This window comes from Urocitellus parryii, chromosome 13 (assembly GCF_045843805.1).
Source record: "Urocitellus parryii isolate mUroPar1 chromosome 13, mUroPar1.hap1, whole genome shotgun sequence".
Classification (NCBI taxonomy): Eukaryota; Metazoa; Chordata; class Mammalia; order Rodentia; family Sciuridae; genus Urocitellus; species Urocitellus parryii.
Genome location: NC_135543.1, coordinates 16,622,779 through 16,642,223, shown reverse-complemented (window position 1 = coordinate 16,642,223; position 19,445 = coordinate 16,622,779). Strand labels below are relative to the sequence as shown.

Here is a 19,445-nt window from a genome sequence, read left to right as displayed (position 1 = left end):
GTCTGTGGATAGCAAAGTATTTTTTCACTTGCTGCCTCTTCAGACTACTACATAATCTTGGGTTCTACTTGGATAAAGTAAGAAAATAATGTTAAATCATGTTTTCTGGTTTTCTTGTCTTTCATATCTCCTGTCTTTCATATCATATCACTTTAAAATACTGTAACTATTGTTTTTATCCTGGTACATGGTAATAAATAAGAATTTTCTCACATAAGGGAGTTCTAATCCATGATCTGTTAACCCTAGGTGAGAGAGCCATGTGAAGATTTACTCATCAAACATCTCTCTAACTCCTTTTTGCCTAATTGCATATTTTCTTTTAAACACCCTAATATTGGATACCTGACCACTGTGAAAATAAATAAAAAGAGAGCACTGTCATTTGGCTTCATGGTGATGCATGTGATTATCACCCTGCCATGCTGCTTCTATACCTGCACAATTTCTCAAGTAATGTTTTTCAGTGGCAAAAAAATACAAAAATTTGTTTTTTTCAGACAGCTCTATTCAGAACACGTAGAGATGAAAGTCTAGTGGTGAAGTTGATCCAAAAATTTCAGAATGAAAAGTTAGATCCAATTTTTTCTAAAGAGCCTATAAAGATGAGATATTTTATAGTTGGTTAATTGATACATATTGTGAACAGTATCCCATGTTATATCTTTTTTAACCTACAAAATATAATGTCCTCTATTTCATTTTGTGTATTTTGTTAAAATGTTTGATTAGGACAAGGGGCAGAGGTTGAATAGGTGAAGTCTAGGGGTTTGGGTGGCATGGAATCTGTCCTGTGTTAAAACTGCAGCAGTAATGCACATGTACAGATTTTAAACAATCACTTAGGAGGCCAGAGGAAGGGTCCCCCACAATGGAATGCAGAATATGCCCAAAGCACCTAACTGTATGACAAACAGCCTTGCTAAGAATGTGCTGACATAACTACTGGAAATGAGTGTAGTCTAAGACTGAAGGCAGAAGAAATTTTCCACACCCCACGCACTGCTTCATACCACTCTTAGATTGATTTATGCCACATATAATAATAAAATTTCTGCATAACACTTTATGAATAGTATAACATTTGCAATGTATTGTTAATGTTAGTTTTTACCTTCATAAAATTTTTTGAAGAATTTTAGAAATAGTGGCTATATTGACATGGACATTTGCTTGGAATATTTTAACTGTTCTTGAGCCGTGGTAAGATGACCCAGAGTGGGTACCACTCTACTTCCCTGAAGCATAATCACTTTTTGAGAAACCATGAGTAACCAGGAGGAAAACGTTAGGTAAAGCCCAGTAAAGGGACATTCTAAAAAATACCTGACCAATTTCTCCTCAAGACTGTCACATTCATTGGAAATAAAGAATGTCTGAGCAATTGTTTCCTAAATGGAGTCCTAGAACAAAAAAAAATATAAAATGGCTCATTAGTCATGACAGATACACCATACTAACCTAAGATGATTAAAAGGGGGGGGGACTAAGTCAGTGAGTACAGGAACCTTCTTCACTATCTTTCAGTAGTTTTGTAAACTTTATAATGTTCTAAAATTAAAGTTTTGTTAGTTTCAGGAAGTTTACAGTTGCCACAAATAGACCTCTTGTGAGTCCCACCCCCCATAATTGGCCAGAATATCTAAAACTTTGAACAAATTGAGAATGAATTTATTTAAATTTTCAGTATTTAATGAAAGCAACAGTAGCTTAATAGTCCTAAATGATGTCCACAACAGCATTCTTTCCTATGCAGTATTTGCATGGCTTCTTCATTTAGTTTGAAAAGTTCTAAACTAATAAAACATTATGACATAATTTAAGAACTCAAAAACTTCTTCTCTAGTCTGTTTGTGTGAAATTGGCAGATTATTTAAAATAATATATTTTCCCTTATTCTGTTTCAGATGAACTAAATGATTTTGGGCATCCTGGTGAGTAGTACAAACATAAAATGTTTTAGTTTAAATTTTTTAAATATTTTTTTAATTGTACACAATACCTTTATTTTGTTTATTTATTTTTATGTTGTGCTGAGGATCAAACCCAGGGCCTTGCACATGCTAGGCGAGCACTCTACCGCTGACCCACAACCCCAGCCCCTAGTTTTAAATTTTTAAGTGATTGAATACAGTAAAAACACCATAGATAATTCTTGGTACAGTAATAATAGTAATTTTTTGTTGAAAGAATATAATTTAGAGTTGAAATTACTTACATGAAGTTGAATTTCATGCAAGTGAAACAAATATAATGGTAGAAAACTAAGTATTTGAGGCAGCATAAAATACTATTGTATATTTTATAATTGTGCATTATTCCTTATATCATAAACAAGAGTTAATGGGTAATATGATGACCTTTAATTTGGTAAAAGGGAAGTAGGTTTGAAAGAGTGATAGTGGCTGGAGTGCAACTCAGTGCAACTCATGGCTAGCATGCTTGAAGCCCTACATTTGATTCACAGCCCTACAAAAAAAGTGACAGGCTACATTTCCGAACAGGTCACACTTTAGCCCATGTTCTCCATTCTGGAGACAAAGAATGCATCTGAAGTAGCTGGGTAGGTCACCTTCACCTGAGGTGAGATGTGTGTGAATGGGGAAAGCTGGCACTATGCAGGTAGGCTTCTCAGTGACCATTAAGAGACTGACAGATGGCAGGAATATGCAGGCTGTATTAAGAATCTAGGCTGATTTTAATTAGAACAGATTTCTGAACAAGATAAAGGAAGACTTTAACTAGGATAAAAGGTCTATCAAAATGTAAAGCAGAGGATGTCAGTATAGCTTATGAGCATTCTAAAAGGTGCAGATAGATTTGTGAGACTGTGAATAGATTTGAAAGTAAAAGCATGCAGCAATTCATTAAGAAGGGAATTATATAATCTAATGTCTATAGAAAGTCATTATTTCTCATTATTTTAACACACATAATTAGTTTGTGTGTTTTTTGTTTGGAGTTTTTGTTTGTTTGGTTTTTGGTTTTGGCAATGTGAGGAATCAAACCCAGGGCCATGTGCATGCCATGCAAGCACTCTACTACTGAGCTATACCCAAGCTCCTATTTGCTATTTGCTATTAATTAAATGAAGTATTTAATTAATATTTAAGTATTTAATTAATAGTTTAAACTATTTAATTAATAGTTTTCTATTTCATTAATAAAGATCTATCATTCTAAAATCTGTTTGAGCTGTGCTAATTGCCTATTGGCAACCTAGATAAAGCAAAAAAAAAAAAAAAACCACCATTACCAAAATGTATCAGTTTCCATGCTGTGATATCCTCGAATTCATGTGAAGCCTGAGACTTGCTTCAAACATTCAGAACTGAATACAGTTGAGAACCATCAGATGTTGTTTCACTTGGTCTACATTGAATCCTTCTTCCTAAATTTATTATTTCTTGCCCTTTCATGAACATTGTGAAGTTATTTCATAAAACCTTCTGCTTACATCCATTACTAAACTTCTAAAATTTTCCTGCCTCTCTTTTTCCTTAACTCCCCAAGATTCATAGAGACAAAAAAATTTGAGTTTAAAAAGAGGGACACATGGCTGGCCCGTAGCACATGCCTGTAATCCCCATGGCTCAGGAAGCTGAGGCAGAAGGATTTCGAGTTCAAAGCCAGCCTCACCAACTTAGTGAGGCCCTAAGCAACTCAGCAAGACCCTATTTCTAAATAAAATATTATAAGGATTGGGAATGAGGCTTAGTGGTTAAGCACTCCTGGTTTTAATCCCTGGTACAAAAAAAAAAAAGTGACGTGGGCAAAATTTGTGTTTGTAATAGGCTCCTGTAGCATTTATATTACTAAATGTGTGAATAGTTACCCTCCTACAGAAGTGAGCATACAATGGATTGAACTGCATCTTTCCCTCCCTCTCTTCCTGGTGGCTTTCAAGGGTGAGAGGGATTTCATTCTATGTAGAATAACGGTAAGAGTGTAGGATCAAGAATGAGACTCCCTCAGTCAAAATCTAGATTTGCTACTACCAGTTTGACAGCTTTGGGCAAGTGACTGAGTTGAACCTCTTTCTTTATCTGTATGATGGAGTTGATGATAACACATACTTCATGGGGTAAAGTGAGGTCTAATTAAATCTGTTGTGTAGAGAGCAATTATAACAGTGCCAACCAAAGCATCAGTGTTACTGCTGGTACTTATTCTTAACACCACTCCCATTTTCAGATTGTTATTGCTAGTAAAGTATTAAGGATTATTACCCCAGTTTTGTCATTCAGTTATCAAAGGAACTCCCCTACCTTGATTCCAATTCCATTCATCCTTATATAGTTTTATTAAAAACCTGAAAGTCTTAAAGGGAAGATCGGTAGTGTAGAAGATTTTATAGGCATAATGGAGGGATGGGAAATGGAAGGGTAATACAGAATGAATTCTTTAAAAATCGTGTGTGTGTGTGTGTGTGTGTGTGTGTGAATTTCACCTTTATGTATAAGTAAAATAATCAAATATAAATAGATGAATGAAAGGAATAGATGAAGGACAACAGGGGAGGGATGGGAGGATGAAAAGGAAAAGTGGGGAATCGTGATCTGAAATTGAATTCCATGCATATAAGAATTTGTTGGGATGAACCCAGCTATAACACATAACTCGAAAGCACTAATTTAAAAATCTGAAAATTTTAAAACAGTAAATCAGTTATTAGGAACTAGATGTACTTTTTTTTTCCTTTTAAAGTCTTTCTTTGTTTTTGTTATTTTGTTTTGCTTGCAGTTGAACCCAGGGTTAAATTCTTTATATTTTAATTGACATATAATATTTGTACTTATTTATGGAGCACAATGTAATCTGATACATGTATACAGTGTGTAATGATCCTATCATGCTATAATTAGCATCTTCATCTCAAATGTTATCAGTCCTGTGTGTAAGGAACCTTCAAATGCTTCTCTAATTATTTCAAAATGTATATGTGTTGTAGACTGCAGTTGCGTTTTTTTTTTTAATTTGTTATATATGACAGCAGAATGCATTACAATTTATATTACACATATAGAGCACAGTTTTTCATATCTCTGGTTGTACACAAAGTAGAGTCACATCATTCGTCTTCAAATATGTACTTAGGGTAATGATGTCCATCTCATTCCACCTTTTCTACCCAAATACCCCCTCCCTCCCCCCTTGCCCTATCCAGAGTTCATCCAATTCTCCCACACCCCCACCCAACCACAATATGAATCAGCATCCTTAAATCAGAGAAAACATTCGGCATTTGGGTTTTGGGGGGATTGGCTAACTTTACTTAGCATTATATTCTCCAACTCCATCCATTTACCTGCAAATGCCATAATTTAATTCTCTTTTAATGCTGAATAATATTCCATTGTGTATATGTACCACATTTTCTTTATCCATTCATCTACTGAAAGGCATCTAGGTTGGTTCTACAGTTTAGCTATTGTGAATTGTGCTGCTATAAATATTAATGTGGCTGTGTCCCTGTAGTATTCTGTTTTTAAGTCCTTTGGGTATAGTATTACAGAACTCCTTCACCTCCTCTGTGTTTTGGTGCCCATTGTCTATCTCCCCTCCCCTTTCCAGCCTTTAGTGAATTCTGTTCTACCATATTCTTCATTTTAATGACTTTGCTGATGTTTTCATTCATTACTTTTCTCACATCTTTAGCTCTGAAAATATTTGTATCATAAATAATAACATCTGTTTTGCTTTCTTTATCTTTATATAGATAATAAAGAGCAAACAACTGACCAGCCTTTGGGTGAGTAGAGTTTAAAGTGCATAATCAAATATAATTAACATAATTTAATTCTATTTTTTGATGATCATGAAGGGATTTAAGATATTTTAACTTGGTTTTATAAACATTTGAATGTTGAGACTTTTTTTTTTTCCTGGTACTAGGATTGAACCCAGAGTGCTCTACCACTGAGCCACTTCCCAGCCTTTTTTATTTTTATTTTTACTTTTATTTTGAGACAGGGTCTTGCTAACTTGCCAGAGCTGGCCTTGAACTTGTAATCCTCCTGCCTTAGTCTCCCAAGTTGTTGCTAAGATTACAGGTGTAATCCATTTAGGACCAAGCATTTATTTTTAATATTTTTAGAAGAAATTAGAAAAGAAAGAGGCTTTAAAAAGATGACAAATTCCATTTCAGGGGTCGGCTTTTGTGGCGTGATTTCTGTGTTTTTCACTATATGTAATCAAAGAGAAACATGTGCCTGTTAAATAGATCATAAAAAGGAAGTGCTTAACATGACTTCTTGGTGGGGTAGAAATTAGAAAATCCATAGGGATTGCAGTAAATTTTGGCATTTGATTTCCCATCCTCTCCAGTGGGAACAGAAGAGAATGAAGGGCAAGATATAACTGAACAGTTGCATTTAAAGAATGCTTAGAGAAGAAAATATAAGGGAGAAAACCAAGAAAATTGGAGAATATCCAGGAGATTCATACCATGTAAAAGTTAGCAGATTAACATTTAAAAAGGGTAAAAACAGTCAATATATTGATTTCAATGGAAGTCAGGTAAGGAAATATCTAAAATTCACCACTGGATTTGGTTACTGAAGAAGCCATTTTTACTTTTAGTGAAATGTCAACAGCGCCCACCTAACATGAGTCAGTTACTGAGCTTTTGCTGGCGGTTCAGATGTAGGTAAAATATGTAGATAAAGAATGATTCAGAAGTGAACATGTGGGCCGGAGTTGGGGCTCAGTGGTGAGTGCTTGCCTAGCATGTATGAGGCACTGAGTTTGATCCCTGGCAGCACATAAAAATAAACAAATAAAATAAAGGTATTGCAATCTACAACTAAAAACTTTAAAAAGAAAAAAAAGAAGTGAACATGTGAAAACAAAAACAAATTAGTTTGTTGAGGAAAAATGGCAGTGCAAGATTCATTGGATAGATATATAATCAATGTTCTTGAAAAGGTGGGAGAAATACAAGGCTTTACATTTGAGAGATGGGCTCTCCTGCAACTGCAGGTGAGAGGTTATAGGATTCCATCAAAGAGAAGACAATATATGGAGTAAGTTCATAGAGATATTAGGGATTTGGGCTAAGATGGAAAAAGGAGAAATTGGCTCTAAGTGGAATATTGAAACCTTATTTTGTGGGAGAGAGAGGGGTGATTTAGCAGGAAGGAGAGATTGGTAAAGATGTAGAAAGATTTGTCAGGAAGTTGACATTTTTTAATTGATGATTTTCCTTTCTGAGTAATTCTGCTTAAAGAATTGAGAAAAAGAGTAGAGTAAGATTAAATATAGAACTTGGGCAATAGCAGAGATTTAGGGGCTAAAGAAAATTAAAGCTACCATCTCCAAGAATATGGAAGGAGTCAAACTAAGACTTTAAAAAATTAGGATTTATGGGCTGGGGTTGTGACTCAGTGGTAGAGTGCTCACCTAGCATGCTTGAGGCACTGAGTTCAATCCTCAGCACTGCATAAATATAAAATAAAGATATCATGTCCACTTAAAACTAAAAAATAAATATTTTTTTTTAAATTAGGATTTATAATGGTACAAATCAGTTTTGTGACTTCTCTGTAACAATTCAGCTTTTTAGAGAAGGAAGACTGATGGACTAGTTTTCCTGCTCCTTTCTGCAAGCCAGGCACTGAGGTAGAGTTTACAGGGCACATCCAGAAGAAGCAAGTATTTAGAGAAATTAAACAAGGGATAAAGACTACACAAGGAAAGACAGCCTTAAAAAGTTTATAGATGGGCTGGGGATGTAGTTCAGTGAAAGAGTACTTGCCTAGCATGTTCACCCCCAGTAGGGTCCAACCACCAGTACTACCAAGAAAAAGCAGGAGAATATGAGGATCAGGAGTTGAAAGAAAAAATAGAGGGGCAAAAATGTTAGCAAATAAGAGGCCACCATGGTTACAGAGAGGAAATACATTGTTTGGGGTTACAGAGGTGCAGCAGCTTAGGTGACAGCAAGGTTCAGGATTTGCTCGTGGAACTGGCAACAGTGAAGGTAAAGCCTTTGGTGCTAAAGAAGACAAGGGACTAGGAATTACTGCATTTTTTAAAAAGCTGCTCTGTTTCATTCATAGTGGTAAGTTGTTGTGCATTGCAGGTCTGTTATCTTTCCTCTAGAACCCTAAGCCTCAGTTATTAAGAAAGTCCTATTTAAATAGTATCCTGAACAAAGCCATGACTATTCTATCCTTATATATGTATGTAAGTACACAGTATGATAAGGTCCAAATGTAACCAGCTGATAGTTGAAGATGGTTTAGTAGAATATCAAATACACTAATATTAGTGTAATACCAGTAAACTAAGTGTTTTCACTTGGTGAAATGTATAATTATGCCTTGAGATGTAGACACTTTCCTCATGTTCTGTAGATGATAATTTAAAGCTATAAGTGGTTTGTGGGGGTTGGTACTATAGACTGAACCCAAGGTACTTTATATTTTTTTATTTAGAGATAAGTTCTTGCTAAGTTGCTTGGGACCTTGCTATATTGCTAAGGCAAGCCTTGAACTTTTGATCCTCTTGCCTCAGCCTCCTGTCACTGGGATTACAGGCATGAGCCATTGTGCCAGCTAAAACTCTTTAAGTGTTTAATGAAACTTGTTTAGGATTACATCATTTCATAGCTGAGGATCAATACCCAGGAGTATTGATATACCCTGATATACCCAGGAGTTCCACAGCTTCTTTTATGTTGGGGGTCCTTTCTCAAGCTGTACTAATTGAAAGAATAGCAAGATAAACTAAAGATCAGCTTAGCTTTTATCATGAAATTCACCAAACGTTAAATGTCTCATCTATGGTACCCTTTGTGAAGTAAGAGAATAAGCCTTGGCTCCTGAACTCAGGGCATTGCAATCCTAATAAGGGACGCAGATGTTAAGTGAATAATGCAGTACATGATGCATGCTATAACACAAATAGATATGTAATACATGCCATACAAGAAATAGGTAAAGAATTTAGAAATAGTTCAGAAATTGTTCATGGAAGATGGTAATCAAATTTGTCCAAGAAGAACCCAGGGAAGGCTTTACCTAAGAGGCAAAGCCCAGGTGAGAATTTTCAGATAAATAGGAGGATCCCAAGTAGACAAAGTGAGAATAGTATTTGAGGCAGAAGGAATGAAGCATGGTGAGCATGGAGATATGAGACCTGGGTAGGGAATAAGCAGGTCAGTACTGTGGGAAGGCAGAGTCCTAGGAAAGGAATTTATAGATTAGAGTGGTAGTGTAGTCTATTGCTAATAACAGTATTCGAAAATTTACTATCTTAAAAACAGGAGTTTTATTCTCTCTCATGATTCTGCAGTTCATCTGGGTTCAGCAGATGATTCTTGACTGTTTTCCTTTAGGAACACTCATTGGTGTGCTTAGTGATCAGGACCGCAGCATCCAAGATAGCTTTGCTCACGTATTTTAGTGAGGAATGATAGAAGATCCCCTCCTACTGTACCTTCTCCCTCACTGATCTACTGCTTTCTTTACATGGTGGCTGGATCCCAAAAGTAGACACTGTCAGGAACTCTTAAGGCTTGGACTCAGAACTGGCAGCGTGTCACACCACATTATGTTGCTCAGCAAAAGTCACAGAGCTGCCCAAATTCAGGAGTGAGTCTGTACCACACAAGTGCAAGAATACATGATTCCTTGGAGGATCATCTGTAACTGGAGCTGGAAAGATAATGGGCATGATCTAGAATGAGAATGGCCTTGTTTGTTGGACTGAGGAACTTGGACCTTAGTTTGTAGAACATGGGGGGAGAGTCATTAAAAAGTTTAATGCATCAGAATAATAAGGACTATATATTTAGCCAGTCAGATTGTATGCTTTTACTCAATTTTTGATGCATATGCAAAGATTTTTTTATTTAACAAATATTTAATAGCACTTAATTTGTACCAGTCCCTTTTCTAGGTACTAAGGGATATTCACTGATTTTGAATAAGTAACATAATAATTAGACTTATTAGGTACAAAATTAATCATATAAAACTTTACCAATTTTTGAAGAACACTGCATTAAACTTCAGAAGAGGTCTAGATCATGTAGTTAAAATATCTTTCTGAAATGGTTTCATTTTTCTTTTGTGTAATGAATTAGCATTTTTGTTTATTTTTTTAATCCTATTTTTGGGGGTAGCAGTTCTGGGGATGGAATGCAGGGCCTCATGCATGCTAACATGAGCTCTACCCCTGAGCTACACCCCCAACCCCATGTTTCTTTTTCCACTAAATGGGTTTTGTTCAAAAAGTTGTGGATGGTTCTTACAGTTAATGTTTTCATAAAAAATTTCTTGCATTTATTTTTTATATGAAAACCCAAACATAAATTGTATAGTTACTGTTTTGAAGGTTTTTCTTTATTCTTCTCCCTTAACTCCTCAAATTCAAATTTTACCATTTTTTTCTCTGTCCTTTCTCTAAAGTTTTACTCTTTCTTTCTCTTTCCACAACCAGTTTTCTGGAATAAGTCTTTGTCAACTCTCATTTCAACCATAGCATCTGCTTCTCTGTTCTAAATCCACCCCAGTTCTCCTGCCATCAAGGAACTGCTTCACAAGTAGATGGGGCAAGGTAGGATTTACTTGTATAAATTTTCTTAACATTAATTTGAAGAAAATGCTCTATGGGATTTTAGGAACTGCCTATTAAAAACTATCATTGGGGAAAATTTTGGAAGAGTTATGGGCCATTATTGTTGATACATACATTGTAAGGCATATAGTTCTCAAATTGTTGAACCTTGGCATTCTCTAAACTGTACTCTTCTTTCCCAAATATAGTCTGTGTCATTTAATAACAGCAATATGTTCTGAGAAATGCTCTGTTAGGCCATGTAGGTCAATTACTGAATGTGGCCCCAGTACAGTTGAGATATAGTAAACATAAGATGTATGAGACTGCTGTCAGCATAACAAGGCAATTGTACAATGAACTTCTTTTAATGTAAGTAGAAGGTGTACACTCTACAATAACACTGATTAATTTAAAATTTATAAACTAATAGCACAGTCACTTATCATCCTTTTCAAATATGTCCTATAGGTCATTAAATGTGCTATATTTTCATATGACAGGCTGCATAATATATTGTTTACACCTTTTGTCCCCACCCTAGACCCTCAAAGAAAGGTAGTGGTAAAGTCTCTTAAGCCCTAAGCTGGTTGTTTAGAGCAAGTCACACACCTGATTAAGCTAGCTGGTACTTTTAAGGCATTAGGTATAGGTATCTTACACACACACACACACACAGAAAAGCCTATTTTTATCAGAACCCACTCTTTAACAAAGTCTCACAGTACACTGAGCTCACATATCCCTCAAATAGCCTCATGACAGACAGGAAGTATTTTTAAAAGAAGTTAGGAGAAGACAGTAGTAGCTTTACAGAGCTACTGCAGAAACAAATAATACAGTCCTGCTGGAGTTTCTTTTCTCTGATCTTTTCCCTTACTTGCTCTGATAAGACTTCTTTATGTCTCTTTTTTAAGTATTTCTTTTGTTTTTACCTCTTCTGTTCTCAGCAAAACAGGACCTAATTTGATGGGGACTCAATTCTAAATATTCTTTGTTTAATTTGCTCTGAAAGTCTAGTTGAATATTATTTTGTTGTAATTCCATAAAAGTATGGGGGCGCGGTGGCAGTACCAGGATTGAATTCAGGGACACTCGATCACAGAGTCACATTCCCAGCCCTAATCTGTATTTTATTTAGAGTCAGGATCACATTGAATTGCTTAGCACCTCACTTTTGCGGAGGCTGGCTTTGAATTCATGATCCTCCTACCTCAGCCTCCCAAGCCACTGGGATTATAGGCATGCGCCACTGCTCCTGGCCATAAAAGTGTATTTTAATGTTAGTTACCATTGTATTTCTTTGCAGCTAACAAATGTCCTTTACCTGGTTCTCAAAAGTATTTGTAAGCTTAATTTCAGTTGTTTGTTCATATAGCCTCTTAAGTCCCTTCATGTGTTGATTTCCTACATAAAGCAATAGTACTAAAATGAAATTAGATTATGATAAAATCTTATTTGAAATGAAATGATACAATCTTAAAGCAAAAGTACATTAAAATGATATCATTTCCATAGGTTTTAATTTGTGTATTCTCCTTTAAACCTACAATGCCCCCCTTTTTTCTTTACAGCAAAGGACAAAGTTGCTCTTTTGATAGGAAATATGAATTACTGGGAGCACCCCAAACTTAAAGCTCCTTTGGTGGATGTGTATGAATTGACCAACTTACTAAGACAGCTGGATTTCAAAGTTGTTTCATTATTGGATCTTACTGAATATGAGATGCGTAATGCCGTGGATGAATTTTTACTGCTTCTAGACAAAGGAGTATATGGTAAGATATTTATAATCTCTTTATAATTATCTACTATTCTCATTGTACAAGTTAAGAATTGAAAATTAGGGTAAAGGTAAGATAAATACATTATTGAAGAGTTTTATTTTTCTTATAAAAAAAGATAAATTTGATCTTCATTCCATGTATAACTGAAAACTTTTTAGCTCAATGTCTTTACTTTTATGTTTTTTATTTCATCAAAACAATATTGTTCATATTAGACTTATTAGCAGTCTTTTGTGATTTTATTTTTTATTGATTATGAGAGCTACCATATAGTAAAGCTTGGTGATCAAATAGGAAAAGATACTTTCACATATGTAAAATAATAAGTATGAAAGGTTGTACCAGAATATACATTGTAGGGGTTTTTTTCCTTCTTTTTCCTAATCATTGCGTGGTATTTTGTAGTTTTTTAGTGAGAACCAGATTTTAATATGGAAATGTTGGTGAACAAGGTATATAAATTTTTTTTCTTTTTTTCTTTTTTGATGCTGGGGATTGAACCCATAGCCTCACATATGCTAGGCAAGTGCTCTGCCATTGTGCTATACCCCTGGCCTAGTCAGTTTAGAAATTAAAAATCCAGATAGCCAGGCATGATGGTGCCCACCTCTAAACTCAGCAACTTGGGGTGAGGCAGGAGGATCACAAGTTTAAGACTAGCCTGGGCAACATAGCAAGACCCTGTGTCAGATTTTAAAAATAAAAATAATAAGGGCTAGGGATGTAGCTCAGTGGTAAAGTGCCCTTGGTCAATCCCCAGTACTGAGAGAGAGAGCCTATACAGATAGGAAGAAGAGAGCCTATACAGATATGATTCAAATATTAATGGTTTTTCCCATTCTTTTACTTAAATATATTAAGACACTGCATGTCTGATAAAGAATTTTTAAAGCAACAGAATATGTTTTCAGTGGTAATTTGTCAATTTATTTATTTTAATATGCACAACCTCAAACATCAGTAGGCCAGCTGTTGAGCTCATCTGAACTGTATTTCTGAAAATTGTGCTTACTATGACATTGTGCAATAACATTTGACTTCCAGGGCTATCCTTAGGCATACAATCAATTTAAAACAACAACAAAAAAAAAAGTTTCAATTTTACTTTTATATGTTTCAAGTAATTTTACTTTAATAATTTATGGATTTTGATTTTTTATTTATAATTAGATTGATTAATCAGGCAAGTTGGCAGAATTGCTCATAATTCTCAAAGTAGAATTTTTAATAGAACAAGAAGCATTTCTTTCAAGATTTAGCACACTGAGTATAAGAGATGAGGAAAAGTCATAAAATCTTATTTAGGCCAGCATGGTGGCATACACCTGTAATCCCAGTGGCTCAGGAGGCTGAGGTAGGAGGATTGCAAGTTCAAAACCAGTCTCAGCAACTTAGTGAGGCCCTAAGCATCTTAGTGACACGTTTTCTCTAAACAAAATATTAAAAAGGGCTGGGGATGTGGCTCAGTGGTTAAGTACCAAAGGAAAAAAAATCTTATTTAAATGACTTTCATTTTCTGAATAATGAGAATTACCACTGTGACACAGCTGAAGTTAACAAGTAACTACTATTTGCAACTTCAGCTATTATGTTCATGTTGTAATAGTATAACTTTGCAAATGAGCATTATGGGATGATAACTGATGGTGCAACCATCCATTTTTCTTATGAAAATAGGAAAGAATATACTGTACTAAGATGCCCTATTACTGACTTATACTTTCATCTTAGACTCAGGTGGATTGCTTAAGTGTATTCATCTCAGTTTTTAAGGTACCTAAATGGCTTAAACAGGAAAAGTCTTCAAAACTTCTTTAGAAGCAATGAGATATAAGAAAAAATATTGGTAAATTTAGATTTCTGGATTGGTAAACTATGGAGAGTGAAGGAATTCTCTGAAAAAGTATATACTTGAGTATCTATTCTTATTTATATTGACAGTGTCACCTTGCTTTTTAAGCCTTTTATTTGGCTAATCAAATCAAAACCTTTAATTGTCCCTGCTAAATAGAGAACCAGAAATATAAAAAGCTGAGGAAAGATTTCAGTTGAGGCCCCACTATAAAAACATCATCTTGGGGTACAGAGTAAAGAGACATGTTTAGGGCAAAATGGTAGCTTAAGGAAGCTAGAACATTTTTAAATCCCACTGATTCATGTCTTAACAGGGTGGCTGCATTTTATTTTGAAGTATTGTGACTATCCAAAACATCAGACACATCTACATTAAATGTAAGTGTGTTAAAGGCTTGAGGGTTTAGGGCATTTCATAAATAAACCTTTCATTTTTGTTTGGACTGTGCCTTTGACTCTGATTGATATCCCCAGATGACTGGTAGTACCTGAGGGGTGGAGAGGAGGTGAAGGTAGAGTCATGGGGATTTCAGCTTGAACAACTTTAGGTTAGAAAAACATAGGGACTCAAGTTTATGCCATTATATTATTATGTTATTTATGGGCTTGTAAAATACAAGTTACAGTAGAACAGAAAATAAGTAATTCAAAACATATGAAACTTATGTTTACAAATGCCTTAAAAATAGAAATAATTGAATGATATTAGGTGTCCTTGAAGTTAAGTAAGATAAAGATTTTTAGTTATACAGATAGCTAAGGTAAAAAGTAGCTGTTTGGCCTATTATCTATCTACCAAATGCTTTAGTATATTCATCACTGGCTGCAGCTTATCTGTGCTTTTGTGGGGAAGAAATAAAAGTGTCTGGTCAAAAGATGGCAGAAGCCTTGTTCAAACTTAAGAGTTTGTCATTCAGTTCTTGGCAGCTCAGTGGTTAAGAAGGAGGCCTCAGAGTAAGCTAGCCCAGGCTCAGGCTCTGGCTTTTCTGCTTACAAGCAGTGTAACTAAGGTGGTTTACCTTTTCTAAGCCAACAGTGATCTCAAAAAATGATTAGTAATAAATTAATGGGATTGGTAAAGGAAAAGTAAGAGCAAATAATTACTTCTGTGCCTGGCACCTTGAAGTGCTCAAAATATTGCAGCAATGATGACTTCCTGAAAATTTATTAAGGAAATTAATTCAACCTTTATTTTTAGGTTGAGGATTTAGACTAGGCAGCATTCTGCTTTGGGCTTCCATTAGGTTTCTAAGGAGGTGGGGGGAGAGGAGTTTATAAAGTATTAAAATGGTGAGAAACTGGTATACTAACATTTTATACTTTATATTTCCTGAGAATAATGTTAAATAAAAAGTCAGCAGTAAATAATAAAGACAGTATAATACAGCACAGTGATAAACTGGCCTACATTCAAATTCTGAGTCTATCACTTTTAGTGGTTTGAATTCAGGTAAGCTTATAAACTTATTATTGTCTGTTTTCACATCTGTAAAGGGGGAATGATAATATAATATTATATACCTTGTCCTGAGGGTTATATGAGGTCACATAACTGAAGTGCTGTCCTGGAGCCAGACCTGGCACAGCAAGTTCTCTTGAGTCTCCCAGAGGTGGGGTTGACCTCATCAGAGCACTGTGCTAGGTGGAGTGCAGATCCTCTCTGGAGGGAGAGTTTTCTAGAGTAGTGAATATCTCCTCTGTGGTCAGAAATAAATAGCTTTGGCAAATTTTATTCTTGAAAATCATATTCCAGAGAAATAAATACCCTAAAGATCTGTTGTGCAGAATTATATCTCTGACTATGTTAGGTTCTTTGACATTTTATAGACATCTATATTGTCTTCTGTCCTTGAGCAATGGGTTAGTTTATTATTACTGGAGATGGAATTTTTAAAATAAATCTCAACTACTTTACATAAAACACTTAATATAATTTGATTGCAGGCTTTAATAGAAAATTTTTATACTTTTCATGAATCTTCTTGGGAAGAAGACGTATTTTGGTTTAAGTACCTTGATTTCAGCAGTTACAAGGCTGAGCATATGACTGACATAGTAGAACCATACCTAGCTTTCCCCTAGATGAATGGAAACAAACCTTCCCTCTCTTCCCTCCCTAATTTGCTTCTTCTCCCAGACCAAATCTTACTAAAGCTATGCATGTTCAATGATATGATGTGGGTAGCACCCAAGCTTTCTGGTTGATGCTCTCTAATACCCATAGTTAGAATAGCACCACTTCTCCTTAAATCAGACCCTTTACAAAAGGGCTCTATATCTGATTCTGTCTTGATCAGTTTGATATAATGCAGTTCAGTAAGTACTTACTGGATTCCTATCATATCCACAGTCCAGATAAGAAATGTGCTACTGCTGAGAGCAATATAGAGAATAAAGAACAAGATCTATTCTCCCAAGAAAATTGTAGTTCCTTAATATAATGGGACAAAGCACTGTCTGTGGAGTCTATTCACCTATCAGTTGTATGACTTTAAGCAAATCATTTAATCTTTTTAATTTTCTCATCTATGTAGGTAGGAATAGTTTATAGATTGTGTTATGTGTATTAAAATTAGATTGTATGAAAGTACATGTCACTATGATCATTTTCTATCAGAAAAAATGAAGTGTGTGTACAACTATACAATGTTAGTCAAAGCCAGTGATTTTCAAAGCAGGGAGAGATTGCAGTATGTTAGAAAGATATAAGCAAATGATAACTTGCCCAGGAGTCTGAACTTGAGATGCTCTTTGAGGATGGGTTAAAATATATGGCAATCAAAGAATAAAAGTCATAAAGATTCAAAATAAGCAGTGAAGTCACTAATGGGGAAATAGAGTCATATTTTGAATACTTAGTATCAATTTTACTTTTAAAATGTATAATTTAGTGGGTCAGACTGTCCCCAAAGTTGTGCACTGGTGATCACCAACTCTCTACTTTCTTTAACCCAAAAAGAAACCCATTAGTAGTCAGTACTTTTCCTCCATACCCTACCTTTTTCTATCTTTATGGACTTGCCTATTCTGAACATTTCATATAAATGCAAATTTAATATATAGTCTTTTATGTCTGCCTTCTTTTACTTAGAGTAAAATTTTTAAGTTTCATCCATATTGTAGCCTGTATCAGACTCTATTATTTTAGGGCTGAATAATATTTCATTATATGAATACACCACATTTTTCCTGTCTGTTCATCAGCAGGTAGGTATTTAGATTGTTTTCACTTTCTGGATATTATGAATAATGCTGCTGTAAGTATTTGGGTACACATTTTTAAGTGGACTTAAGTTTTCAGTTCTCTTGGGTATGTACCTAGGAGTGGAATTGCTGGGTCATATGGTAATTTTTTGTTTACCTTTTTGAAGAATTGTTAAACTTTCTAAACTTCTTACACCATGTTATATTCCCTCCAGAAGTAATTGGATCTCGATTTCTCTACATCTTCACTTGCACTTTTTATTCTCTTTTTACTATAGATAACCTAGTAAGTGTGAAGTGATATCTTATTATGGTTTTGATTTGCATTTTCCTAGTGGCTCATGATGTTGAACATTGCTTGCCTATTCATCTTTTATATATTTCCTAAGCTCCTTCCTTGTGCCAGGAATACACAGATGAATTTAAGACTTCTGTGCACTGAAGGAAATCTTCACCTTTTGAGATAAATGAGCCAGGAAAACAGTCCTGCACCCTTTTCTTTATACAACCTGAGATAAAACTGCAATTCATATTGTAAATATATTCTTGTATTAATTAGAATACACTTCATACTGCATCTTGATATCTTAAATGCAGAATTTAAGTAAAGACTGTTGCCTCAATAATTTAAAATGGAAGTTAACATTGACTGAATTTATATTGGGTGTTTCTTAGAGTTAACATCTATCTCTTTTCTCCCTGCCCCTCTCTCCAGGGTTATTATATTATGCAGGACATGGTTATGAAAACTTTGGAAACAGCTTTATGGTCCCTGTAGATGCTCCAAATCCATATAGGTCTGAAAATTGCCTGTGTGTACAAAATATACTGAAATTGATGCAAGAAAAAGAAACTGGACTCAATGTATTCTTGTTGGATATGTGTAGGAAAAGGTAAAATTTTAATGTTTATTAAGTTACTTTTGTTGTTAAATATCAACCTTGATAAATTAAACCTAAGGCAAACTTGTAAGAAGTCAAGAACCATTTGAATTTTTGAATTTCTGATTATAAATTGAAACTGAAAGAAGAAAACTAGAAAAAATTCCTTGTTTCTCTATGTATATCGAATTATTTTTATTCTATTCCTGTTTGTCAGAGAATAAAAGTGAAGAACTAAAAGGCATGGTTATCACACTACAAAGAGTTAACTCTCCAGAATGCCTGAACATGTTTCTGACAGTCACTACAGTTATTCCTTCAGGAATTAAAACAAAACCATTCCCCTAGAGTTAGGACACATCACTAGTTAGCCCTGAATCTGCAAATATTGAAAGGATAGCTGAAGCAAATGTTTAAAGGTTTGGATCCCATTTGCCTGCCACTGCATTGCTAAGGAACAGAACCAATGATTATTGGATTTACTGCTTTTCACTTTCTCAGCATTTACCAATCAAACCCAATGCCCAAGTTTAAATGTACCTCCAGTTTTAAAGCTAACAGAAGATGTGACTGTTTGCTTTTTTTGTGTGTGTAGGAGCCTGAGATTATTTTTGGTAAATAAATTGCTGACTAGATGAAGCAATTTGGAACCTACAATTTTAAATAATTTATACTAAAATTATATTGTATTTTTCATTATATTATTTATATTCTTTAAAGAATACTGTTCAACTTTTCATATCTGTATCTGTCCTTCTCTCCTTTCTTCCTTTTAAATAGAAATGATTATGATGACACCATTCCAATCTTGGATGCACTAAAAGTGACTGCCAATATTGTGTTTGGATATGCCACGTAAGAAAATTTTATGCTTATGTTGAGATTCCTTTATTTATTCTTTGATGTTTTCTTTTGATTGGAGATTAGAGGCCTAGATGCATAGATATCTAGACATAAATTTGCCTCCTTGATGTTCTTGGTGCAAAGTTTTAAATACTTGACATCAGTACCTAATGTCTTGGTATCTTATTATAAGCACCAATGCATTTAGTTCCTGCTTAAAGATAACTCTTTAATTAGGGATGTCATTGTAGGGGAGGAGGAGAGAGAATGAAGCTCATCACTGTACATGGATACTCCAGGTAGCAAGTATGTG

General features: G+C 34.8%; 1 protein-coding gene across 1 annotated transcript in view; it reads left to right on the top strand.

Moving 5' to 3' along the window:
• Positions 1 to 19,445, top strand: part of Malt1 (MALT1 paracaspase) — a 58,972-nt gene that overhangs the window by 24,835 nt on the left and 14,692 nt on the right. The window contains exons 8-12 of the mRNA XM_026393194.2: positions 1,908 to 1,934; positions 5,720 to 5,752; positions 12,138 to 12,341; positions 18,124 to 18,301; positions 19,070 to 19,144. Coding sequence (XP_026248979.1) covers positions 1,908 to 1,934; positions 5,720 to 5,752; positions 12,138 to 12,341; positions 18,124 to 18,301; positions 19,070 to 19,144 — 517 coding nt within the window. The remainder of the gene's footprint in view (positions 1 to 1,907; positions 1,935 to 5,719; positions 5,753 to 12,137; positions 12,342 to 18,123; positions 18,302 to 19,069; positions 19,145 to 19,445) is intronic.